This window comes from Geotrypetes seraphini, chromosome 6 (assembly GCF_902459505.1).
Source record: "Geotrypetes seraphini chromosome 6, aGeoSer1.1, whole genome shotgun sequence".
Lineage (NCBI taxonomy): Eukaryota > Metazoa > Chordata > Amphibia > Gymnophiona > Dermophiidae > Geotrypetes > Geotrypetes seraphini.
The window spans coordinates 146,711,527-146,736,558 of record NC_047089.1 but is presented as its reverse complement, the minus strand read 5'-3'; the positions used below and the strand labels follow the sequence as shown (position 1 = coordinate 146,736,558).

The following is a 25,032-nucleotide window of genomic DNA, read 5'->3' as shown; positions in this document are numbered from 1 at the left end:
TTTGTACCTTCGCTTCATAAGACGCACCGAGATTTCCACCCACTTTTTGGGTGAAAAAAAAAGTGCGTCTTAAGGAGCGAAAAATACGGTAGTTCAATACCTTTCTAATTTCACCTTTTAAAAAAAAAATACTAAATGCAGTCAAGCTGTTGTCTATATTCTATTTTCATCTTAACCATCTTGCTTCCACACAATATGATAAAATAGAAAACCTTCATATTATCCCTTTATGCCCATGTCTCACAGATACTTTCAAATAACCAACACTTTTATGGGACTGAAATGAAACCCCAAGTTTGTAGATTGATTTTGAAAAAAAAAAAAAAACAACAAGGTCACAGAGTATACTTGAAAACTGCAGTGAATGTTTTAGAAGAATTCACACAGACAAATATTTTTATAATTTGTAAAAGGTGATCAACTTTAAAACTTTTTAGGCAATGCATGGTTTCTGAAAACTATGTAGTATGTAAGTTTTAATAACTTGGCATTATTTTGCAAAGATTTTTGAGCTAGTCCCCCACTTTTACAGGTTTGTCAAGTATATTCTTGATTTTTTTGTGCTGGAATTGGAGCACTTTTCTTTGCTAGTTTAGTAGAGTCTCGGTTAACCAGGTCTTAGTTAACCAGGACTCTCACACAACCGGCAAAAAAATTGCCGGTGGAAAAAAAATGTGCACCGAAGCACCGGTGACAGTGTTCTGAGCCACAAATCCTCCCTCCTTCAAGCCCACAAGCAGTTATGAACCACCCTCCTTCCTGCCCTGAAGCAGTGTGGCAGCGGTCCTAAGCCACAAAGCCATCCTCCCTCCCTTCCTTGAGCCCTGAAGTGGCAGAAACAGATGGCGGTCCTGAGCCACAAACTCCCTTCTTCTCTCCCTTCCTTACCTAAGCACAGCCGGTCAGCAAGAGGCAGACTTAAAACAGAGGAAAGGCCCTGAGAGGGCTGGCCTCGAGCAGCCTTTGAGGCTGCCCTCTCTCTCTCTCTCCCCTTTCCATCCAGCATCTGCCCCCTCTTTCCCTCCTTTCCATCCAGCGCCTGCCCCCTCTCTTCCCTTTCCAATCAATGTTTTCCCTTTCTCTGCTCCCTCCTATTCAGTGTCTGGCCCCTCTCTTTCTCCATTTCCATCTAGAGTCTATCCTCTTTCACTCTGCCTCCCTCCCATCCAGCATCTTGCCCTATTCTCTCCCCACTTTCATCCACAGTCTGATTCCCCCCATGTCATCCAGCATCTGCCTCCCTCTTCATCCTTCCTATCTAGTGTTTGTTCCCTCTCCCACCTCCATCTGGTATTTGTCCCCTCTCCTCACCCTTATCCAGCATTTATTTGCCTTCTCTCTCCCTCCAAGTCACCCAATGTCTGCTCCCTCTTTTGCCTTTCTATCCAGCATTTCTCCCTTCCTCCCTCTTTCTATCCAGTGTCATCCCTTCTGTCCCCCTTATCCAGTGCCTGCCCCTTCCTCCCTCTTTCTATCCAGTGTCATCCCTTCTGCCCCCCTTATCCAGTGCCTGCCCCTTCCTCCCTCTTTCTATCCAGTGTCATCCCTTCTGTCCCCCTTATCCAGTACCTGCCTCCTCCTCCTCCTTTCTATCCACCATTTGTTTCCTTTTTCCCCTCCATCCAGTGTCTACCCCCCTCTCATCCAGCATCTTTCCTTCTCACCCCTCCATCCAATGTTTACCCCTCCTCATCTCATCTCTCCTTCTCCCCCTCCATCCGGTGTCTACCCTCTCTATCTCTCTCATCCAGCATCTCCTTCTCCCCCCTCCATCCAGTGTCTACCCCCTCTCTCATCCAGCATCTCTCCTTCTCCCCCCCCTCATCTGGTGTCTACCCCTCTCTCTCTCTCATCCAGCATTTCTCCTTCTGCCCCTCCATCCAGTGTCTACCCCATCTCTCTCATATTCAAAATCTCTCCTTCTCCCCACTCCATCCGGTGTCTATCCCCCACCCTCTCTCTCATCAGCATTTCTCCTTCTCCCCCCTCAATCCAGTGTCTACTCTCCCTCTCTCTCATCCAGCATCTCTCCCTTCTCCATCCGGTGTCTACTCCCCTCTCTCATCCAGGATCTCTCCTTCTCCCCCCTCCATCTGGTGTCTACCCTCTCTCTCTCATCCAGCATCTCTCCTTTCCCCCCCTCCATCTGGTGTCTACTCTCTCTCTCTCTCTCATCCAGCATCTCTCCTTTTCCCCCTTCCATCTGGTGTCTACCCCTCTCCCAACACCCCCACCCTCACAGCTGCTACTGTGCAGCAGCAAAAACAAAGACAACGACTTTGCCGGGCCACACTGTTCATGCTCATGGCTGCCAGCCCTGCCCCTTTGACATCATTTCCTATTCCAGAGCAAGGCAAGCAGCCCTGAACTTGAACAGTGCGAACCCCACCCCCCCAAGTCTTTTTCTTTGTTTTTATAACTGACACCAGTAGCAGTAGCATGCTGGGAGTGCAAAGATATTGGTGGTCTCCTCCCCTCCAGATTTTTGGGTGTGCCAAGGAACTCATGGTTCCCCCCATTCCAAAACATATGGTTACACAGAAAAATAATATTTATGTAACTCACTGAAAAAAATGCATTTGTTGACTTAAGAGATTCTACCCCTTTATCCCTTTGTATTTCCCTACACGAGCAGCTTATATTGATTCATCATTTTGTCCACTGTGTCTGTCAATTAGATTGTAAGCTCTTTCAAACAGGGACCATCTCTTGTGTGTTTAATGTACAGTGCTGCATGTGTCTGGTAGTGCTATAGAAATAATAAATAGTAGTAGTAATAGTAATTATCATCCACTGTGGTTCACTGTAAAAATGTCAGCATGTCAGGACCATGCTGGGTGGTGGTGGGAACTATAAAATTGGGAAAACACCATTTTATTCAATCTGGCTGCTGATCTGTTTTAGAACTTTATCATTCAGATCTCTTCAGAATCAAGGAATCAGCTTTTCTGGACTGTGTGGAGAGATGTTTGGTGATAGAATCTCATCTGCAGATATCAAGATTTATCTGGATTCTAACAGTGAATCAAACTGTGAGAAGAATGCAAAGGGCCTTTTCTTGTAGAATTCTTATGTTGTACATTCACTGTGTGACAAAACAAATTGTGTTTTTTATTTCTGGCTTTCTTTTGGTTTTTAGTTTGTCCCTGGGGCGCGATGGAACTCAGGAGGGAGAGAGAGGGGCATGTTGGATCTTGGGAGGGAGGGAGAGGGGTGCGTTGGGACTCAGGAGGGAGGGAGGGAGGGAGAGGGGCACGTTGGGACTCAGGAGGGAGGGAGAGGGGCACGTTGGGACTCAGGAGTGAGGTATAAAAGTATAAAAAGAAACAATATTCTATACAACTGTCATTATAAATCACAAATACAGAGAAAGAATCAACAAAATCCGTCTCCCCTCACAATATCCCCACCACTATCAGGAAAACTGAATGCTACAAAGAAAATTCATGCTAACAAAATACCTCGGTCACACATACAGAACACAAATGCCAAATATATAATAAACCAAAATCCAAAGAAGCCATGTCTTCCATGTAGTATAACATCAAAGAAAGATCCGTTACCCTGCAAAATATAAACATCACACATGCCGGGGATGGTGTTAAGCGAAGCAGTACAATTAGGGCAACTGCCCCCTGGCTAGAGAAAGCCTTAAGCCTGCTTGATGCTAAAGCATAGACTAGTAGTGAGCTTTGGGGACCCCTTCCAAATTTCTGCCCTGGGTCCTACCCATGTCTAACACCAGCACTGGCAGGATAAACATTTCAATTCTCATATTTTTATCACAAAATAGAAAATTATTTTTCTACCTTTTATTGTCTGGTCGTTTTATTTTTCAAATCATGTTGGTCCCAGGCTCTCGTTTGTTTCTGTTTCCTTCTGTCTTCTCTTAACTCACTCGTCCATCTTTCATCTTTGTGCACCTATCTTTCCCTTCTCTATGCTCCCTATATTTCCCTGTCCAGCATCTCCCTTGTGTCCAAGTCTATGTATTTATCATCACTACTCTATGTCCTGCATTACTCATCTCCCTTCTGTGATCCTATTCTCTCCCATATCTAGCACTTTCCCTCTGTGTCCATATACCCCCATCCCATGTCTGGAATTGCCCCTCCGTCCATGTGCTATTCCCATGCAGCATCTTGCTTTGTGGTCCCTGTCCCTATTCTCCTCTCCATGCCCATTATTTTTCCCTCTGTTTCTGATATCTCCCTGTGTCTCTCCCTCTTTTGGCTGTGTTCAGTATTTTATTCCCTCTTCCTTCACCCGCATAGTATGGCATCTATTTCCTTCTCTTCTCTTCTGCCCTTCCCCCAACAGCTCCAGCACCTCTCTATATTCCCTCCAGCAGGCCCTCTTCCACAGATGCAGCAACTCTCCCCCTTCCCTCCAACTCCCCCTCCTGCAGGTCTGGTAGCTCTTTTCCTTTCCTTCAGTTCCAGGCCTCCGCTCCATGGGTCAAGCACATCTTTTCCTGTGGAATTCTTATATTGTACATCCACTGTGTGACAAAACAAATTGTGTTTTTTATTTCTTTTAGTTTTTAGTTTGTCCCTGGGGTGCATTGGGACTTGGGAGGGAGAGGGCGCATTGGGACTCGGGAGGGAGAGGTATGTGTTGGGATGCACCAGGGAGGAGCCTGAGGCTCTGATTGGCCCAGGTTGTTTATGGCCTGGATGCCTAAGGCCCTACCCATAGAAGGGGCCTTAAACAACCTGGGCCTACAACTGGCACCCTCTGCCCCTTACTTTGATTTTGATGGCTGATTGGAGGGATGCCTACTCCCTCTGGCCAGCTGGCCCGCCTCTTCAAAATGGGCCTTCCCCTCCCTGGTACATCCTGGGATGCACCAGAGAGGAGTCTGAGGCTCTGATTGGCCCAGGTTGTTTATGGCCCGGATGCCTAAGGCCCTTCCCATGAGGGGCCATAAACAATCTGGGCCTATCAGAGCCTTAGGCTCTTCATCGATGCATCTGGGGAGGGACCTAAGGCTGTGATTGCCCCAGACACATAAGGCCCTTCCCATAGGAGGGGCCTTAAACAACCTGGGTCAATCAGAGCCTCAGGCCCCTTTCCAGTACATCTGCATAAGCCGTTTTGATAATCTGCTGCTAAAATGCATGCAGGCTAAACCATCGGAAGCCAGTTTAGCGATTGCATTAAAGTTTAGAGAATTTGGCCCTAAGTGTTATATTCCTGGAAGTTTCAATCAATGGCTTCTTTTTTATCTGGATTGATGTGTGTGATTTTGCAATTTTTTGACTTATAGAACAATACTTTTTTTAAAATGTGCAAAAATTGGAATGATTTGAGACTTTGGTCCATTTTTTCATAATGTTACAATAAGTTTATCTGCAAGGTTTTTCTAATTTGACACTTAGAGAGTTTTGTTGGGCCTTGAGTCTTTAAAATTTGTGGAAGAGATTTGGACCAATTTTAAAACAGCGATTGATTCACTATCAAGTTTGCATAAGACTGATTTACACAGAGGTGCAAATCATTTGCATGCAAACACACCGACTCAATCGCTGCTGTCAGGGTTTCTGCTTTTTTTTTTTTTTTTTAATGGGACAGATTTTCTGCATGACTTAAAAGTGCACCATCTGTCCCATTAAAAAAGCTGACGATCGCTACCTCCTTCCCGCTCGCTCTCCCCAAAAAACTGGCAGAAGGGATGCCCACTCCTCTCCTGCCACGACTTCCGATGGCCTACCCGCTTTCCGAAAAACCAGCAGGGTTGCCCACTCCCTCCTGCCCGCAAATACCTCCCCCCCAAAAAAAACAACAAAACAGCAGGAGGGATGCCCACTCCTTCCTGCCATTGGGTTTAGCAACGATCACCGACTTTAGTGAATCGGGGCCTTGGTGATGTCGAGGATAGCTCTTAGAGCTTATTTTATAATGGCACGTAAAAACAGCCATAATGAGTTAGACCAATGGTCCATCTAGCCCAGTATCCAGTTTTCATAGTGGCCAATTCAGGTCACAAGTACCTGGCAAAAACCCAAATAGTAGCAACTACGTTGCCTTTATAAAGCACTTTTTAAAAAAAATGATTATGTGCTCTGCTATGAATTTATCATAATGGACAGCTTTGGAGCTTCCAGACTAGTCAAGATGGACTAGATACCAAACAAAAAAACAGGTTTTACACTAAGGCAGCAAGGCGTGACTGAGAAGAATTAATGGACGTGGTTATAGGTTGAACTTAGTAAAGTAGCAGGCAATAAAGCCTATTAGGAAATTACATAACAGCCAGTGGATAATACAAGATGATTAATAGATGTAGATTAATTTAAGATGGGGTCCAATTCATTTACATTGTCTAATTGGTAACATGAAAATTTAAATCTTTTCCCCCCAAAACCAAACTATGTCAAAAAAAAGTAGAGAAAAGGGTGGGTGGGAAGTGGAAAGAACAAATAGGCCAGAAATTCTTCACAAAACTATTTTTTAAAAAACTTTTCTTTTTTTATGGATCATCATATTCGGCCATTCAATTTGGAAATTTGCTTATTTATCTAAGCATACATAGGACAAAAGGAATTTGTTTCTTGCTGTACATCAGGATGCCTGGAATCTCTGTACTTCTTTTCTTTAGATATTCTCAATGTCTGGTTCAGTATATTGGTTTAAATTACATTTTCCATGTCCCTGAACAGTTGAGCTATTTTTTAAGACTCCAAAAAGTATTCTGGCTCTACTGCAACTAATCATGTGAATTAACTGTTCTATTTATTTATATAAGGATGAGCACATTCATGTTTGTCTTTTCTTTTTTCCTTTCCTCAACTCTCTAATGTAATTCTTTGGCAAGGTATTTGTTTTTTCCCCATATTTTTGGTTTATGGTTGGATTGTTATCTGCAAATACCAGCTATCACTTTTTTCTGGAAGGAGTTGTCACTTGTTATATCATTATCAGAATTTAAAAAAAACCCAAGATAACCTTCTGTGCCTTTTCTTTATATGCAAAAGGGGTCCCAATTAAGGAAGAAACACATTAATATAAAGACTATAGAAGGCTGAAGATAGAACTTTACCTGATATTGTCACCAATACATTTAGGCCTTCCAGTACATCCATCTGTTGGAACCGCCTGCGATTGATTAGTGGATACACCTTTCCCTGGCCACTTCTATCCAGCAGCATCAAACCACTTTCAGTGCCTACCAGTAAATTTACTCCTGGAAAAAAATGAGAAATAGAAATATATATGTTATATAATGTTATTTAGATAATCATGCCACTTAAGATTTAGAAGTAATGCGTTAGAAAATTTTTCTCGAAACAACAATCTCAGATTGATTAATTTTCCTGGAGTTGAGGCAGTAACCCCCAGAAAAATGTTCAAATGTTACATGACGGAAGTCTTAGAAATCTCTGAGGAATTACTATTGACTTTTACTCAGGTATATTACCTACCTATTAAAAGAGAAGAACAAGCAAAAGGAAAAGAAAGTGATCAACAGCAGCTTAATATCTCAAGGATGTTGGAACTTTCGGATAGGGAAATAGCAATACCAGCAACATTACTTCTTACAGTAGCTTTGGCACCAGACAAAAATTGGTTACTAAGTCTTTTTTTCAAAAATAAACAAAAATAATTCATTGGGTATAAAATTCTAATGTTTCCAGATCTGGCACGAGACACACAAAAACGGAGATGTGAATTTTTGATTTTAAAGCCAGGTGTTATTGCTTTTGGGGCAACTTTCTTTCTTCATCACCCATGTAAATGTGTGATACAGTATCAAATGAAAAAATATGTTTTCTTTGACCCTAGCTAGCTGATGGCCTTCCTGTCAGCGGCTCCCCTGAAAGGACGGGAGATATGAATTCTCTTTTGAAGTATATGATATCTTTTCTCAGCCAATTGTATTTGTCCTTTCTTATTTAGTTTTTCTTATAAATATTCTCGTTGATTCCACTTCTTGGATCCCATTTTGAGGACTTGAGTTTGAAGTTATGCTAACAATTTCTAATAATTGTAGATTATATCTTTTTAATTTGTATTGTATTTCATTTCTAGCTTAACTTTATCTTTCTGTACAAGTGGATACTTGATTATATATTGAAAAATTTGATAAATAAAATAAAAAAAAAAAAAGTAATTATAAAAAATTTTAAAAAAAGGAAAACCAAGAGCAATGAAATTTCAGAGCTAAATACCGCTAACACAGATAGCTATATTCATATAGGGCCTCTTATCAAGCCAAATAGTGTTGGCTGGCATGGTAAATGCACCAAAATCCATAGGCTTCGGTGCATTTACCATGCAGCACTCGCTACTGAAGCTTGATAAAGAGGGCCATAATCTTACAGATATTCTTAATTAGAAGGTACTCAGCAGACTTACCTCCCCCCACCCCCCTTTTTACGAAGCCGTGCTAGGCTTTTTTATTACCGGCCATGGTGGTATTAGCTCCAAAGCTCATAGAATTCTTATGAGCATCGGAGCTAATACTGCTGCGGCTGGTGATAAAAAAACAAACAAAACAAAACAAAAAACTAAAACAGCTTTGTGGGTTAGATTAAATACGCTGGATTTAGCTTTTTTTAGAGCAGGAATTACAAATCAGATTATGTCAGTCTCCTAGAGGACAATCAATAAGTTGGTCTGACCATGTGTTGATTAATTTTCTATTATGTAATTATGATGCTAACTTGCAGACTGAAGAAGCTCAGAAGTAAAGATTCAAATCTACATATCCTCTATCGACACTCTGTGCAAGTTGTGTGTCCCTCAATTGCCTCAGGTACAAACCTAGTGCTATATTTATAACATGCATTAATGAATACTTAGCTGTGCATTAAATTTAGTTTAGCAAATATTTAGTAAACAGGCCACACTGAGAATGACAGGGCTTGCGTTATTTAATGTGTATTAAATCATATTAATGTAGATTAGTTAAAACAGCCCTATTTGGCAAGGAAATACTGTACTAGTATACCTGTATGTAACTTGCCCTGAGCTCAGATTTTGAAAAGTGAGGAATCACATCTAAAATCCAAATTCATGACACCTTCTTTGCCTGCTTGATGTCAAGTGTTAATTTGTGTGTGATATTCCAAGTTCTTCCAACTAGGTTTGTCTGTGGCATTTATTTTCCAAATTCTAATTGAGCAAGATATTGTTATTTGGGTAAAAATTATTGCTCATTTTAAGCTAGACAGCTGGATTAATCAAGCATACCAACGGGTGATGACAGATTAACCAGAGTTCAGAAACACCATAAAGGTGTGATATGTATTACCGGCCCAGGTAAGGGAGGAAAAAATCCTTGGTAAGTTTAAAGGGAAATGAAAAAGTCACCTATTTAGGGACGCCTTTGAATAATTCACCTTCGTATTAGTAGGACACCGACCCTTACCCTATGTTTTATTTTTCTCTTTTTCATTCTTTCCGAAACCGATTGTACTTCTTCACTGTACCACCCTCTACATTTTTACTGTATACTTTGGAGGAGAGACGGGAGATATGATAGAGATGTTTAAATACCTACGTAATATAAATGTGCATGAGTCGAGTCTCTTTCATTTCAAAGGAAACTGCAATGAGAGGGCATACGATGAAGTTAAGAGGTGATAGGCTCCAGAGTAATCTGAAGAAATACTTTTTTTTACAGAAAAGGTGGTAAATGCGTGGAACAGTCTCCCGGAAGAGGTGGTGGAAACAGAGACTGTGTCTGAATTCACGAAGGCCTGGGATAGGCAGGTGGGATCTCTCAGAGAGAGAAAGAGATAATGGTTACTGTGGATGGGCAGACTAGATGGGCCATTTGGCCTTTATCTGCCATCATGTTTCTATGTCTGGGGGGAGAACAGACGAGTCTCAAGATCTTAGAAATTCGAGCTGCTTTGAATGCTTTGGTAGATGCAGATATTAAATTTAATATAGAGCGTCTGCGACAAAAGATTCTTTGAATCTGGCAACAGGGCAGGGAAACTTCTGGCCCACAGGCTGAAAATTCATTCTCACCAATCTAATATTATGTCGATTAGGTATAAGGCTGGTAAGCTGCTATCTACTGATGAGGGTGTAAAGACTAAAGCGCGCGGGACAACCACACACTGACTAAGCTGCTTGGACAAATGCATGCAGGATGTCAGCGCGCTAGATTAAAAGTTAACTTTAAAGCACTCTGAGGGAGGGTTTTGGGGGGAACCCCTTCACTTTACTTAGAAGTGTTGCCGCTGCCGTTGGAGGGGGAGTTGGGGGAACCCCCCCATTACAGAGGAAAGTGTAATTTTCCCCTCTTTTTTAGGGAAAAATTACAGTTTCCTCTCTTTGGGGGGGGGGTTCCCCCCTCACTCCCACTGGCAACACTTCTATGTGCTTTAAAGTTAACTTTTAATCCGGCACACTGATGTCCTGCGCGCATTCTTGAGCGGCTTTGTTGGCATGCGATTGTCCCATGCACTTTTGACTCATCACCACTGATAAGCAACTCCAATAGAGGTTTTGCGAGTTTTTCCAGGAGTTGTACATCCCAAAATATTTGGGATCCAATAGCACTTTTAATAGCTTTTTTGCTGATCTTCATTTGCCGGGTTAGCTGGAGTCGGTGCAGACTCTTTTAGACCAGGATATCACGATAGTTGAGGTTCAGCAGATTATTAAGAGCGTTCGGCCTGGAAAGTCTCCTGGACTCGATGGGTTTACTGGACTTTTTTTTAAAATAAAAAATTGAGTTCTCTAGTTGCTTCCCTCTTGTTTGTTTCTTTAATTCATTGTTTGGGGGGGGGGGGGGGAGAACAACTGCCTTATTTTATGAGGTTGGCTTGTATTACTATACTTCTGAAACCATGGAAGGATACCACCCAGTGTGGTAGTTATTACCCTCTCTCTCTCTCTTGGGGATAGATACCAAGATTTTGGCCCTAGTGTTAGCTAATTGTCTCATGACCTATATGCCCTCATTGATTCATCAGATCAGGTGGACTTTATCGATGGGAGAAAGGTGGTGGATGGAATTCAGCGGGTCCTCAATTTGGTCTGGAGGCTATGTCAACGGGCTCTCCATGGGTGGCGATTGGCGATTGCTCAGTATTGGAGAAGTTCTGTACCTTCTACCCTTAATTTGATGAGAGAGTGTTTAGGCCTCGTGTGCGAGCGTTTTCGCTTAACTGCACTTCTGACACATAATTGGTCTCAATATATGATTATATGGGGCACATACTTGGCTATGGAGAAATCTTGGGGTCCTTCCATGTGAGGGCATATTTGGGTTGTCCGATAGGTCCCACCCGACATTCATTGATTCATGCTGAAAGCATATTAAATTACTGCCGAAGTTAAGTACAAAGTTTTAACAAATTATATAGATATTTGAATTATTATAAAGTTTTGGAAGATGTTTTTACAAGATGAATTACACAGAGCACTTTATAAGAAAAATAGTATTTAAGTCTGATAAAGAGATACAAGCCAAAAAAACAAGCCTAAGAATAGTTTGGTTGGTAGATGGCAAGTTCTGAGGACTTATATAAACAAAAAATATAAATACAAGAAAAATTTTATATAAAAAATATTATTATGCTGTTCTTTGGTTTAGTGGGTGTTAAAAGTCTACCAGGAGAGCCACATTTCTTGCTTAAGCTCTGAATAAATCATATAAACATCTGCCAAATAGGTCCTGCACAAATCTAAAAGATGGAATATTGAGCACCCCCTGCTATTGACTACACATTTACAAATTCCTAACATAGTTAAGCCCCAAGAAGTTACTTTAGATGCCCTGTGGGACCTGGTGGCAAATATGGCGAAAACAATTAATGTCCAACAAGTGCAAGTGGAGGGGAAAATGAAAGACCAAGAAAAAGAAATTACCTTAATAAAGCAAGATATTGCTGACTCCAATATATCTTTAGACACTATCAAAAATGAATTAAAATCTTCCAAACAGCTTCAAGAGACTTTAATTAAGGACAATGTAAATTTAAGAAGGAAGATTGAAACATTTGAAAATTTTTCAAGAGGCAACAATATCAGATTGATTAATTTTCCACGAATTACAACAATTACTCCGCGAGAGATGTTAAAACGATACCTGACGGAAATATTAGAAGTTCCTGAGGGTTCATTACCTCCATTTACACAGGTGTACTATCTCCCTAAGAAAAATCAAATTCAGCAACAGGAAAATAGCCAAGGACCAATAGATGTATCGGCATTATTGGAATTATCAGATAAAGAAATGGCTACTCCTGCAATACTAGTGGCAACTTTAGCTCTAACAATGGACAAGAATTGGATTTTGAGACTTTTCTTTAAAAATAGAGCGAAAGAATTTATGGGACTCAAAATACAAATGTTCCCAGATTTAGCCAGGGACACACAAAGGCGAAGAAAAGAGTTTCTTATGTTAAAACCAGGAATAATAGCTCTTGGAGCAACTTTTTTCCTGCGTTATCCTTGTAAATGTGTTATACAATATAATTCCCAAAAATATGTTTTCTTTGAGCCTTACCAGCTGACAACTTTCCTATCTCTTTCTCGGCTTGAGAAGGAAAAGAATGGAGGAGTATAGAATAATTAAGATGTCCTTATCAGCTGTCTTGCATTATTTTCCTTAATAATATTTCTTTGTTTTTTTTCCGTTTATAATTACATTTTGGATCTTTTTTGGACTTGACCTGATTTAAGTTAATTGATATCTTGAATTTATAATATTGCTGTGATTTTTTTTTCCTGACTTAAAGCTTTCTGTACAAGTGTAATCTTGAATTGTAATTTTGAAAATTGAATAAATAAATTAAAAAAAAAAAGAAATAGATTCATGAACTGAAAAATAAAATTAATCATCATCGGTATAAAGCTGATATCGCATACCCAAACAACTCAATATTTTACAGAGTAATGCAATATATATGTTAAATGATAGAGCAGAAAATGATGAACCTTGTGGCACTTCTGAACAAATTTTAACCCATGATTAACTAAGAGGTCCCAATTTGACCTGAAAATAATGATCTTGTAAGAATTGAAACAGTCATGAATGGTGTTAGGTAGATCATGGGTACAGACAGTATTTAAATGAGTTAGGACAGTAAAAGTAGCACATACCCCACAATGCAGCACATAATATCTCAGAATTGAATCTCTTCTTGTATTTGCGAATCTCAGGGGTATCACTCTGAGGTCGTGTATTTGTGGGATTCACATTAACCACCGATCCTTTCCTAGTAGGATCTTGCCTTATAGAGTCTGGTCTCAGTGCTTCACTGGAAAATCCCACTGAAAGATAAATAGTATTTATAAAGTTAGCATCCATTGTGTTAATAAATGTGGCCAACAATTATTTGTCATTATCTTTCTCTTCTATATGTTATTTTTATTTTGTTGTAAATCACAGATTAATTATATAGAGGGGATTAATATAAAAACAAATTAAATTAATATCAAGCTTTCTACAATGCTGAGACCCTGGAATAAATATATCTTGAGTATCTTGAGTTCCCCCCTCCATTTCATTTGGATTTTTTTAACCACTTTTCATTACATCACAGTTTGAAAAAGAAATGAGGGCTTTTGGCTGCTAATGAAAACCACAAGGCTGAAGACACAGCATTATATCACTGGACTGTTGTATACTAATGTATAATGTTTATTATATTCCCCACCTAGAATTTTATGTTCAAAATTATTTATAGCTCAGCTACAAAAAACAAACAAAATGGCACTACTACTCAATCCCACCAAGCCTGACCTAATTCAGTAACTTAGCAATATATCAAAATGCTTTCTACATGTATCTATGGACTCAAAGCAAATGAAAGCAACCCAATTCATGTCTGGAAGTAACCATGCCCCCACTACCCCCTCCCCCCCACACACACTTGATCTCCGTTTTGTTGGTACAAAAAATTATTATAGGCCAAATGGAATCTCAGAGACTAATTTCATAAATGCATGACAAAATTGCTTTTATAGACCAAAAAGGGAGGAAAAAGATGCATTTACAAATCTATATAGACAACTCTTACATAACAATAGGTCTTAACATGATAAAAAACAAGTTTAATCATAACACATCTCTGTTCTAAGCAACACACTTTATGCATCTGTGAAGCAGATGAAAAGTCACATCCAAGAAAAAGGTTTTTAAAATATAATACTGGCATACTACCTAGACAATTCCTTCATGCAAACATTAACAGCAGCTGACATGCTCAAATTGTCTTGGAATAGTAAGAGGAGCACAGTTGGATTTCCAAAGAGTAACTCATAACAATGCCTACTGTTGGTTGGAATCAATCTGATCATTCCTGAATCTCTGGGCCCCCAACCTCCAGGCATTCACAAAGGCCATATTTTGCCAAGATGGCTTCTTCAGGAAAATCCAGGCATCATGACATGCTCATTGTAACTCTGGTGTATCTACCTCCATACACGAAGATTGTCATATCAGACAGCAGCGCTATGTTGCATGTAAAGGGCTAAGACTCTGAAACAGAAGCGCAGACAGCCCTTCAACTTTGGGGACACCCAGGGATATATGGGGGGATCAACACATTTCTTCCCCCCTCCCACCACCACCTCCACCATCGGTGCATGCGCTAAATGTACCTTGGCTGTGGGGATGCCAAAGCCTCACCAGCCAGTTCCTGAGCTGTTTCCCTCCTCCTGATACTTCCCTCCGAAATGCATACTGAGCATGGGAGTATGGAATAAGTTGACTGGACCACTAAGAGCTCTTGTAGATTTTCAGAAGTTTAAGAAACTTCTGAAGACTACATTATTTGTAGAAGCATTTCAATAAATGTCTTTTCTGGGCTATGAATGTTTTTGTGTTGATACGTTGTCAAGTGCCATAAAATATGGATGATATGAAGGAACTGCTGTTATTGTTTGTTTAATATGTACTGTATGTTTCTTATTTTTACATGATTGTTTTGTTTGTAAAACTGCCTAGTTATAGGCAGACTAGTCTTTAAGCCTGTTACATTAACGGGTGCTAGAATAGAGTGTCTGTCTGTGTTTCTTTATCTCTCTCTCTCCTTGGCTGCTGTCTGTGTCCTTCTGTCTCCCCCCACCGAGCAAAGCTGTCTGCCCCCAGCACACACCTCCCACCCAAAGCAGCCCCCTTTCCCTCCCTATCTCTCCATGGCCCCTTCTGTCTCCCCCCAGCACACCCCTCCCCAAAGCAGCTCCTTTTCCCTCTCCCTATCTCTCCATGGCCCCTTCTGTCTCCCCCTAGCACGCCCCTCCCCCAAAGCAGTCCCCTTTCCTTCTCCCTGTCTCTCCATGGGCCCTTCTGTCTTCCCCCCAGAGTAAAACTGTCTGTCCCCAGCACACCTCCCCCCCAAAGCAGCCCTCTTTCCCTCTCCCTATCTCTCCATGGCCCCTTTCCCTCTCCCTCTAGCCCCCTGAATTAATCCCCCTGCTTACCTGGCCTGCTCCTCTTCAAAGCAAGCCGCAATCGTGGTGGCCGGCCCCAGCGAACTTCGCAGGCCGCTCCCCAACCCGGAAGCACGCTCCCCCCGACGCGATCCCGTGCGTCAGAGGGAACGTGCCATCGAGGCCGGAAAGCGGCCCGCCAAAGCCGGCCACGATCGCAGGCTGGCCCGAAGAGGAGGATCAGCGGCAGCGACAGCAGTGGTGAGCGAGGGCGGGAGGTATGGTTCCAGCTTGGTGAGGGCGGGAGGTCTGCTGAGCTTCCTTCGGGTTAGTGAGGGCAGGAGGAGGGGCGTGGCCAGAGTGATCATTGGCCGGGTTCTAAAATGGAACACGGCCACGGATCACACACCACGGCCGCAGTAATCACGCTTTTTTAAAAGCGCATGCGCCACTAACCTTTTATTATATAGGCAGATAAGAAATCTCTTAAATAAATAAGCCCAAAATACTAAGTCCACCAACCTCTACATTCAAGAGTTGGTGCAAGGAGAAGGGAACTGGCTGGCGGTGCTTCAGCAACCCTGCCAGTTGTTTAAAGGTATGTTGCAGTTCCAGAATGGCCCCAAGCCCAAGTGGGAGGCCTAGGGCCCTGTGGCTCTCCAACACCCCATAGCTATGTCACTGGTTTAGGCAAGATCAAACTATATGAAGGAATTGACTTGGTATTATATAGTATAGAATAAAATCTTTTTCTGTGATGTGTAAAGTATTTTACTTGGGTTGTCCTTGAAACAAACAAAAAAAATCTGTTATGATTAAACTCTTAATCCTTCCATGTAAGACTATCTTCCATTTATGATTCTACACAAGTTCATTAAATCATCTTGTTTGGCCTATTAAAGCAAATTTCTACCTGCCATAAATAAATATTTTGTTAAAATGTAGGATGCCACTGGATATATACATTTTTTCATCCTTGATATTTAACATTACCCCTTTTTAAAAAAAAATTAGCATAAAAGAAACTTACCCACTGAGGTTACTGTTGTTCCACTAGATGGAGAGATTTGCAGCAATCTGGGGTCTATAAAAGGAGTAAACGATGAGGAAGATTTGTGTTTCTGGAGTGTGTTACTAGCGGATTGAGTCTGAAATATAAATTTTAAATTATGTCAATACAATATCAGATGAAAAGGAAAAAAAACCCTTTAAGATTATTAAAATTCAAACTGTTACAAAAAACAATCGTCATTGTAAAGCAAAATTGTGTTCTACAATCCTTAATTATCCATAGGATAGCCACAACAGTATTAAAGACATATGCGCTTCAAGTAAAATTATAGCAGCAAGGCAGAGCTTTCGGCACAGCTATCAGCACTGTCAATGAACTTAAGAAGAATATGCAAAGGAGCAAAGCACTTTTGTGCCATCTTTTGCTTTCAGCAAATTACCCACCCACTGAAATTATTTTCTGCCAAAGATCAGAGAGCATTCAAATAAAAAGAGATTATGTACTTATCCTGGTAAGATCTTTTCCATTAGGTGAGACATTCTAGACAATAGGGCTATTTCCCTATACTCACATGCTCTGCAGGAATCCACTGCGGATTTTTAATTCTGCCTCTGTAGTACTTCACTGATCAGTTTAGCACCCTCTACAGTCAGTATACAAGCACCGAGAGGCACACACACATGTGAAGTAGAGGCACCTGTAATAACAGGCTAAACAAAGTGTTCTGCTGAAAGGAATGAAACAGTACCATTAACCACCAACACAGGCTCCAAAGGAGGGAAACATATATACAAATTCTTTCCAGCTCTCAAGGACTGAGTGGCCTCCAAGAAACAGCATGGAGAAGCATAAACAGACAACTGTAAACAGGCGCAGAAAGGACAGGGTGGGGAGTCTAGAATGTCTCACCTATATACTAGAAGAGAGCTTACCAGGGTAAGTACATAATCTTTTTCCAGTGCAATAGGTGAGACATTCTAGACTACAGATGTCAAAGTCGGTCCTCAAGGGCCGCAATCCAATCAGGTTTTTAGGATTTCCCCAATGAATATGCATGAGATCTATTAGCATACAATGAAAGCAGTGCATGCAAATAGATCTCATGCATATTCATTGGGGAAATCCTGAAAACCCGACTGGATTGCAGCCCTAGAGGACCGACTTTGACACCCCTGTTCTAGACAACAGAGATGTACAAAAGCCGTCCCCCCAAATAGCTAGGGTGGGCTTGCTATGCCGGCCCTTAAGACCAAGGACCTGAAGGCCGAGTCCTGCCTTGCAGCAACATCTACTCTGTAAATCTCCTCAGGAGGGACATATTTAGCTTTGGACCACAAAGAAGCCACACTCCTGGTAAAAAGCACCTTGACAGAAACAGGGAACTTCCCCAGAAAGAATGTAGGCTGATGAAATGGCCCTTCGGATCCATCTGGATATTGTGACCTTAGAAGCGGGAGCACCCCACTTAATCGGATGAGTCAGCACAAACAGATGGTCAGAGAGGCGAAACTCATTAGTGGCCTCCAAATAACACAGAAGAACCCTGCGTACGACCAGTTTCTTCAACAGGCGGTCCTGAGTCGAGGAACCTGTCGACAGAAAGATAGGCAAACACACTGCCCAATGAACCTGAGAAGCCAAAACAGCGGTCTAGAGCAGGGGTCTCAAAGTCCCTCCTTGAGGGCCGCAATCAAGTCGGGTTTTCAGGATTTCTTCAATGAATATGCATGAGATCTATGTGCATGCACTGCTTTAAATGCTTATTCATTGGGGAAATCCTGAAAACCCGACTGGATTGCGGGCCTCGAGGAGGGACTTTGAGATCCCTGGTCTAGAGCATCAAAACCAATAGAGAAGCATCTGAAAGAAGGCCAAAGGGAGCCTAGATAAAGCTAGACAGCACCAGGCTAAGGTCCGAGGCAGGGATAGGATGGACAACCAGCCGTCTGACACGACGGACCCCCTGCAAGAATGGAGCGACATCAGGATGAGCTGCCACAGAGGAGCAACTGTCCTGGGCTCTAAGTAAGAGAGCTCAGCTACCGGGACCAGCAGAGAAGCCACCATAAGGCCAGAATCTTTCCAGCGGGAAGGAAGGCATGAATCAGTGAGATCAGAGCTTAATACGGATCCACATGAACTTGGACACACCAATATTCGAAGGCTTTCCATGCCGTAGGGTATGCCGACCCCCTGGGCGACTTCTTAGACTGTAGAAGAGCCTCAACACAAAGAGCAGAATATCTCATATGCTCAAAGGTCACATACTCAAGAGCCATGCCATAAGAGCCAAAGGAACCAGAACTGGCATGGCAACTGGACCCTGCTTGCAAGGGTCCAAAGAAGCTCTCAGCCCAAAGGCTGTGACCCACATGCCCGTGTGATCAAGTTGAAGCCACCAGCATAATGCAGCCAGGATGAACCAGGAACCCCTGAAGGACATGGTCAACCAACAGCCCAGGAGTAAAAACAGACAGGAGAAAGCTCCTGCTGCCAGCACTGCATCGAGCCCTCCGCTTCCGGGATCGGATCTTCAATGGAAGAAGAGAAGCACCTTCTGGAATCATGAAGTGGCCATGAGATTGACGTGGAGACTCCCCCTGTGCTCCACAATCATCTGAAATGCCTGTGGGAACATGATCACTCACCTGGATCCAGAGACCGTCCGCTGAGGTTTGTTTGCACATTGTCCACTTGTGCCACATGCCCTGCTGTCAGTGCCATGAGAAGGTGGACTTCGAGAGCCAGAGGAGTGCTCTTGGACCTTCCCTGGCGATTGATATAAGCTACTGCCATCATATTGTTGAAGACGACCCTGACCGCTTGGCCCTCCAAGGTCTTCAGCAATCACAAGACCAGACAAATGGCCGGAAGCTCCAGTCAGTTGATGGACCACTTTCTCTGTGTCTGAAACTCATTTGAGCCAAACAAATGGCCCTGAGCTCCACCGGGCAGATGGACCATTTTCTCTGTGAGAGTGTCCAACCTCTGAACATGACAACGATTGCAATGATCTCCCCAGGCCCGAAGGCTGGCATCTGACCTCACCACGATCCAGGAGACAATGAGGAGAGGAACACCCCTGCAGTCCATGCTTGCTCGAGTCTGTAGAGGCCACGGCAGACAAATCTGCAAGATATCTCGGTGTGGCACTCAGCGAGAGAGTAAGGCAGGCTGAAGAGGATGCATGTGTGCTCTCGCCCAAGAAACTACATCCAGTGTGGCAACCACAAAGCCTAGAACTTGAAGATAATCCCATGACGAAGGAGCTGGACCCTCCAAAAGCACAGAAATCTGTACAAACAGCAGCTGTCTGCGAGTCCTGGGCAAGTAGACATAGCCCACAGCCATACCAATGAGGACTCCCAAGTATGCCAATGACTGCGTGGGCTGCAGAGGACTCATTCTGAGGATGACAATCCAACCCAAGTCCTCCAGCACCTGAAGCACCTGCTTCATTGTGCGACGTCCCTCTGCCAGTGATGGAGCTCTGATCCACCAGTCGTCTAGATTAGTGTTTCTCAACTCAGTCCTAGAGTACCCCCTTGCCAGTCAGGTTTTCAGGATATCCACATTGAATTTGCATAAACTTGATTTGCATACACTGCCTCCATTATATGCAAATTTCTTTCATGCATATTCATTGTGGATATCTTGAAAACCTGTCTGTCAAGGGGGTACTCCAGGACCAAGTTGAGAAACACTGGTCTAGATAAGGGTGAACTTGCACACCCATCTTTGATGAAGGTCCAAAGCTCTGTCGCCAGCCCAAAGGGCCAAGAACTGGTAAAGCTGCTCCAGAACATGAAACCACAGAAACTTGTGGTGGGCCAGAAATATGGAAATGTGTAAGCATGCCTCCATAAGATCCAGAGAGGCCAGAAAGTACCCCGGAGCCACTGCTGCAATGACCGACCGCACGGTCTCCATTCGGAAGTGGGGAAGTCTGAGAGCTGCATTCACCTGCTGAAAATCCAGAATAGGCCTCCAAACATCAGAGTGGTTCTTTGGCATGCTAAAGTATACAGAGTATTTGCCTGAGCCCGAGAGGTCGTGTGACACTGACTCTATAACTTGAATATCCAGCAAGCAGTGAACGGTAGCCTGGACTCTGAGCACATTGTCCGGTCGTCCAGACGGAGAAACCATGAACTAATCTGACAGAGGCTGGGCAAATTCCAGCTTGTATCCTGATCGAATAATGTCCAATACACATTGGTCTGCTGTAATGTGCATCCAGGCAGGCAAAGCTCTGAGAGCCAGCCCCCTATCCTCAGAAGGGCATTCAGCGTCCTGGTGCCATTGTATCTTTCTGGTAGGTTGTGCAGGACTGGCAGCGGAAGGTTGGGAACGCCTGTAGCTTGCATACCAACATTGGGAGCTCTGGGAAAATCTCTGCGACATGGAATGTGCATACTGTCTGGAGCCACAAAAAATAGAACATCCAGAACCCCTGGAGGGTCTGGGTCTATTATCAGGCAGAGACTTTGGGCAATGGTCTATTACCGAATCCATGAGGACCTCCAGGCCTATGCCAAACAACTGCCCCTTAAAAGACACCCTCGCTAAAGTTACCATAGAAGTGGAAAAACCAGCCTACTGCCTGATCCAGCACTATCAAAAAGTCATATAAGACATCTGCTATATAAAGTGTACTAGCCAGCAGCAGTTGAGGAGGCTCCACCGCCTCAGTCTCTAGCATGCGCAGCCGAGAAACATGTGTGTGCGACAAAAGATGCCGCCACAGCAGCTCTGATGTCCAAATTGGCTATTTCAAAAAGTTTCCTGAGAACCACAGCCACACGGCGGTCCCGCATAGCTGTCAAAATAGCACCTCCTGCACTGGGAAGAGAGGTGTGCTTAATCACTTGTACTATCAAGGCATCAATCTTGGGCTACCCCAAAAACTGCTGACACTCCTGCACCAGGGGATACAAGTGGGACATAGCTATAGCACTCTTCAAAGTACCTTCTGGAGAGTCAAACTGCTCAGAGATCATAAAACTCATATCTAGATGCCAAGAAAAGATTGCAGAATGCAAGCGTCCACTACAAAGCCTGGACAGAGCCGGCCAAGTGGGTAAGCTCAATTCCTGCAAAGATGCAGTAGTAAAAACAGGCAAGTTCAAGTTCAAGTTTATTTGATAAATCGCCTATATAAAATATTCTAAGCGATGCACAGTTTAAAAACAGCTTATAGGGGAACAGACAATCTTAAAACAAATTTTAAAAACATTAGTTCAGAAAACAAACAATATTAAAACACATAAGGTTTCTTGGTGTATGTAGTTTAGTGACGAACAGGATACACAAGGAGAAAAGGGGGAAAAGTTACAATTATCTCAGTCTGGAAAAAACATAAAAAGGGTAAAAACACAAAGGGGGGGGAAAGAAAAAAATATTGTTTATAAAAATGAGCACAGGCTTGAATGATTAGTTAGTAAAAGCATCATTATATAAAAATGTTTTTAAAAGTTTTTTAAAAGAGATGAGATCTTTTTCTTTTCTGATAAGAGTGGCAGAGCGTTCCAAGTTTGAGGAGCTAAAACAGAAAACATTTCATTTCTCCGTGTACCCACTATTTTTAAAGACGGGACTGATAGTAGATCTTGAGATGACGATCGGAGAGATCGAGGAGAATGATGTGGAATAATCATTCTAGATATGAACTGTGGTTCGTTAAATAACAGTACTTTGAAAACTAAAAATGCTATTTTAAAAGTAATTCGATGATTAATAGGCAGCCAATGGGATTTGATCAATAGTGGTGTTACGTGGTCATATTTTTTTGCTTTATGAATTTTATTGCAGTGTTTTGGATTATTTGAAGTCTCTTCTTTTCTTTTTGCGGTACATTGAACATCAGAGAATTGCAGTAATCTAGTTTAGAAATGATCATAGAATGGATAAGTATGTTAATAGATTTTGGTTCTAGAAATGATGAGATGGATCGTATTACGCGGAGTTTGTAGAAACAGGATTTAACAATTTGGCTAATGTGATTATGAAAAGTTAGATTGGTGTCAATGATTATGCCTAAGATTTTTAAGGTAGATACTAATTCTATTGGAGTGTTGTCGAGTACAAATGAAGAAATTGGGGTGATGTCTTTTCTCCAAGTAAAAAACATAGTTTGAGTTTTCTGTATATTTAATGACAGTCTATTAAGGCTGAGCCAGTTTTTTACTGTGTCCAGTTTGCTATTAATTGTTTTAATTTCTTCATCTTTTTCGGGATCAAACGGGTGAAGAAGTTGAATATCATCAGCATAAGAAAATGAAGTAAAGCCCAACGATTGAAAAATAGTGAGTAGAGGAGAAAGGAAAATGTTAAAAAGAAGAGGTGACAGAATAGAACCTTGGGGTATTCCGAAAGATGAAGAGTAAGAAGTAGAGTGATCGTCTTTAACTGTAACAATGGAGGAACGATTAGAGAGAAAAGAAGTAAACCAGTTTAGAACCTGTCCACTGATGCCAAAGGATTCCAAACGATTAAGTAAAAGAGCGTGGTCGATAGTGTCAAAAGCCGCAGAAAGATCTAAGGAAAAAAGGGCAACCGATTTATGATGATCTAGGTCAGGGGTCTGTAACCTTTAAGACATAAAGAGCCACTTGGACCCGTTTTCGAAAAGAAAAAAAAACTTGGAGCCGCAAAACCATTATAAAACAAATCTAACACTGCATATATTGTTTCTTATCTTAATGTTTAGATGCTGATTGGTCCGGAGGCACGGCGGGGCGGGGCCGCCGGACCAATCAGCAAGCAAGGCTTTCATCTGTGTACGTGCTGAGCTCACTGCTCAGCATGGCTATTTCCCGCCGCGACGCCGGACTTGTAAGCTGCATGCCTGCATCGCCAGAATTTAGGTAGGCTGTTTTCATCCCCGTGGGAGTCCCGTGGGCCAGGGGGGGAACCCGCGGGATTCCCGCGATCCCCGTTCCCGTGCAGACCTCTATCACACGTCATCCTCCGCGCCTCCCATTCTTCAGGAGCGCGCCGCAGCCACTGAAAGACTCCGGCCCGCGTGACACACTACCGGAGCCGCGGCAAAGGTGAAAAAGAGCCGCATGCGGCTCTGGAGCCGCGGGTTACCGACCCCCGATCTAGGTAATAATGGATGTTGATTATGAGGCCTAACATTGAGTATTCAGTATTGCAGAGCCGCAAACTTTATTAAGTGCAGGACAGCAGGATTACCACCAGGATCTGGAGCCCAAAATGAATCCACAGATCCAGCATACAAGCCCGGATCCCCCAATCCGAGAAGGGCTGCACTGTCAAACTAGGAATCAGAGAGGGTCAGGATCAGCAGCCGGATCCCCAAAATCATGAGCAGGCAGATCAACAGCCGGATCAGGCAGCGGCGAGGACATGCCCGAAGGCACCACACCACCCAAAAACGCCCTGAGAGGGAAAGGAGATTGCTCAGAACACTGTATCTTTTTTTTTTTTTTAACTCCGAGAATAAAACCTCATGATTTTAGAGAAGGTATCCAGCTGCCTGGGACGCTGCTGCTCCTGCCGGGTTTGTCAGCCCTGTAGCGGTGGGAGGGTCAACGGGGGTTTCAGTTGTGCGGGGTAGGGTCGGCGGGGGGGGGGAGGAGTCGGGTGGGGGGAGTCAGGCAGGCATCGGAGGGGGGAGGTTCAGTGAAAGGGGAATGGGAGGGAGGCAGGCTGGCATTGGAGGAGGGGTGGGGGGGTTCAATGGAAGGCAGACAGGAAGGATGGCATGGGGGGGTTCCATGAAAACATGCTGCTCAGGGGGATGGGAGGCAAGCAAGCAGGCAGGCATGGGGGTGGGGGGTTCAGTGGAAGGGGAATGGGAGGCAGGCAGGCTGGCATCGGAAGGGGGGTGGGGGGTTCAATGGAAGGCAGACAGCCAGGATGGTATCGGGGGGGGGGGGGTTCCATGGAAACATGCTTCTCAGGGGGATGGGAGGCAGGCAGGCAGACTGGCATGGGGGGGTTTCGCTGGAAGGGGGATGGGAGGCAGGCAGGCTGGCATTGGAGGGTGGGGTGGGGAGGTTCAATGGAAGGCAGGCACGCAGGATGGCATCGGGGGGGGTGTTCCATGGAAATATGCTGCTCAGGGGGATGGGAGGCAGGCAGGCTGGCATGGGGGTGTTTCAATGGAAGGGGGATGGGAGGCAACGGAGGGGGTGGGGGGTTTTCAATGGAAGGCAGGCTGGCATCGGAGGGGGGAGAGGAAGGAGGCACTGGGGGCACTAAGGACATAGAAAGGGGCACTATGGACATAGGAAGGGGCACTAAGGACATAGGAAGGAGGCACAGGGACATTCAGACAGAAAAAATGACAGACAGGCAGCATGCAAGGAGAGAGAGACAAATAAAAAAAATACCCAGACAGACAGACATGAAGGGAAGGGGGGCCGACAAAGAAGAGGACTCGAGCCGCAAGGAAGAAGCTGGGCCTGCCTGCCTGTGGGGAATGCTATAAGGGAAGGGGGGGGGCATGGAGCAGGCTAGACCACGGGAAGGGAAGGGAGAGGAGCCGAACGGAGCAGCCAGATCGCAGCAGACCACAACGCGGGGGAGGGGCCAAACAGAGCAGGCCAGATCGTGGTAAGAGAAGGGAAGGGGTGGGGGAAAAGCTGCAACTGCTGCACAGGGACCTGGAGGAGAAGCCAAATACCACTGCTGCTGCACAGGGAAGTAGG

General features: G+C 43.5%; 1 protein-coding gene across 5 annotated transcripts in view; it reads right to left on the bottom strand.

The window, feature by feature from the left end:
* The window catches only part of MAP4K4 (mitogen-activated protein kinase kinase kinase kinase 4), a 447,614-nt gene that overhangs the window by 36,729 nt on the left and 385,853 nt on the right, over positions 1-25,032 (bottom strand). For all 5 annotated transcript variants that reach the window (XM_033948219.1, XM_033948217.1, XM_033948220.1 and 2 more), the window contains 3 exons: positions 16,373-16,490; positions 13,069-13,239; positions 7,043-7,186 (listed from right to left, as the gene is read on the bottom strand). In XM_033948219.1, the coding sequence (XP_033804110.1) occupies positions 7,043-7,186; positions 13,069-13,239; positions 16,373-16,490 (433 nt within the window). The remainder of the gene's footprint in view (positions 1-7,042; positions 7,187-13,068; positions 13,240-16,372; positions 16,491-25,032) is intronic.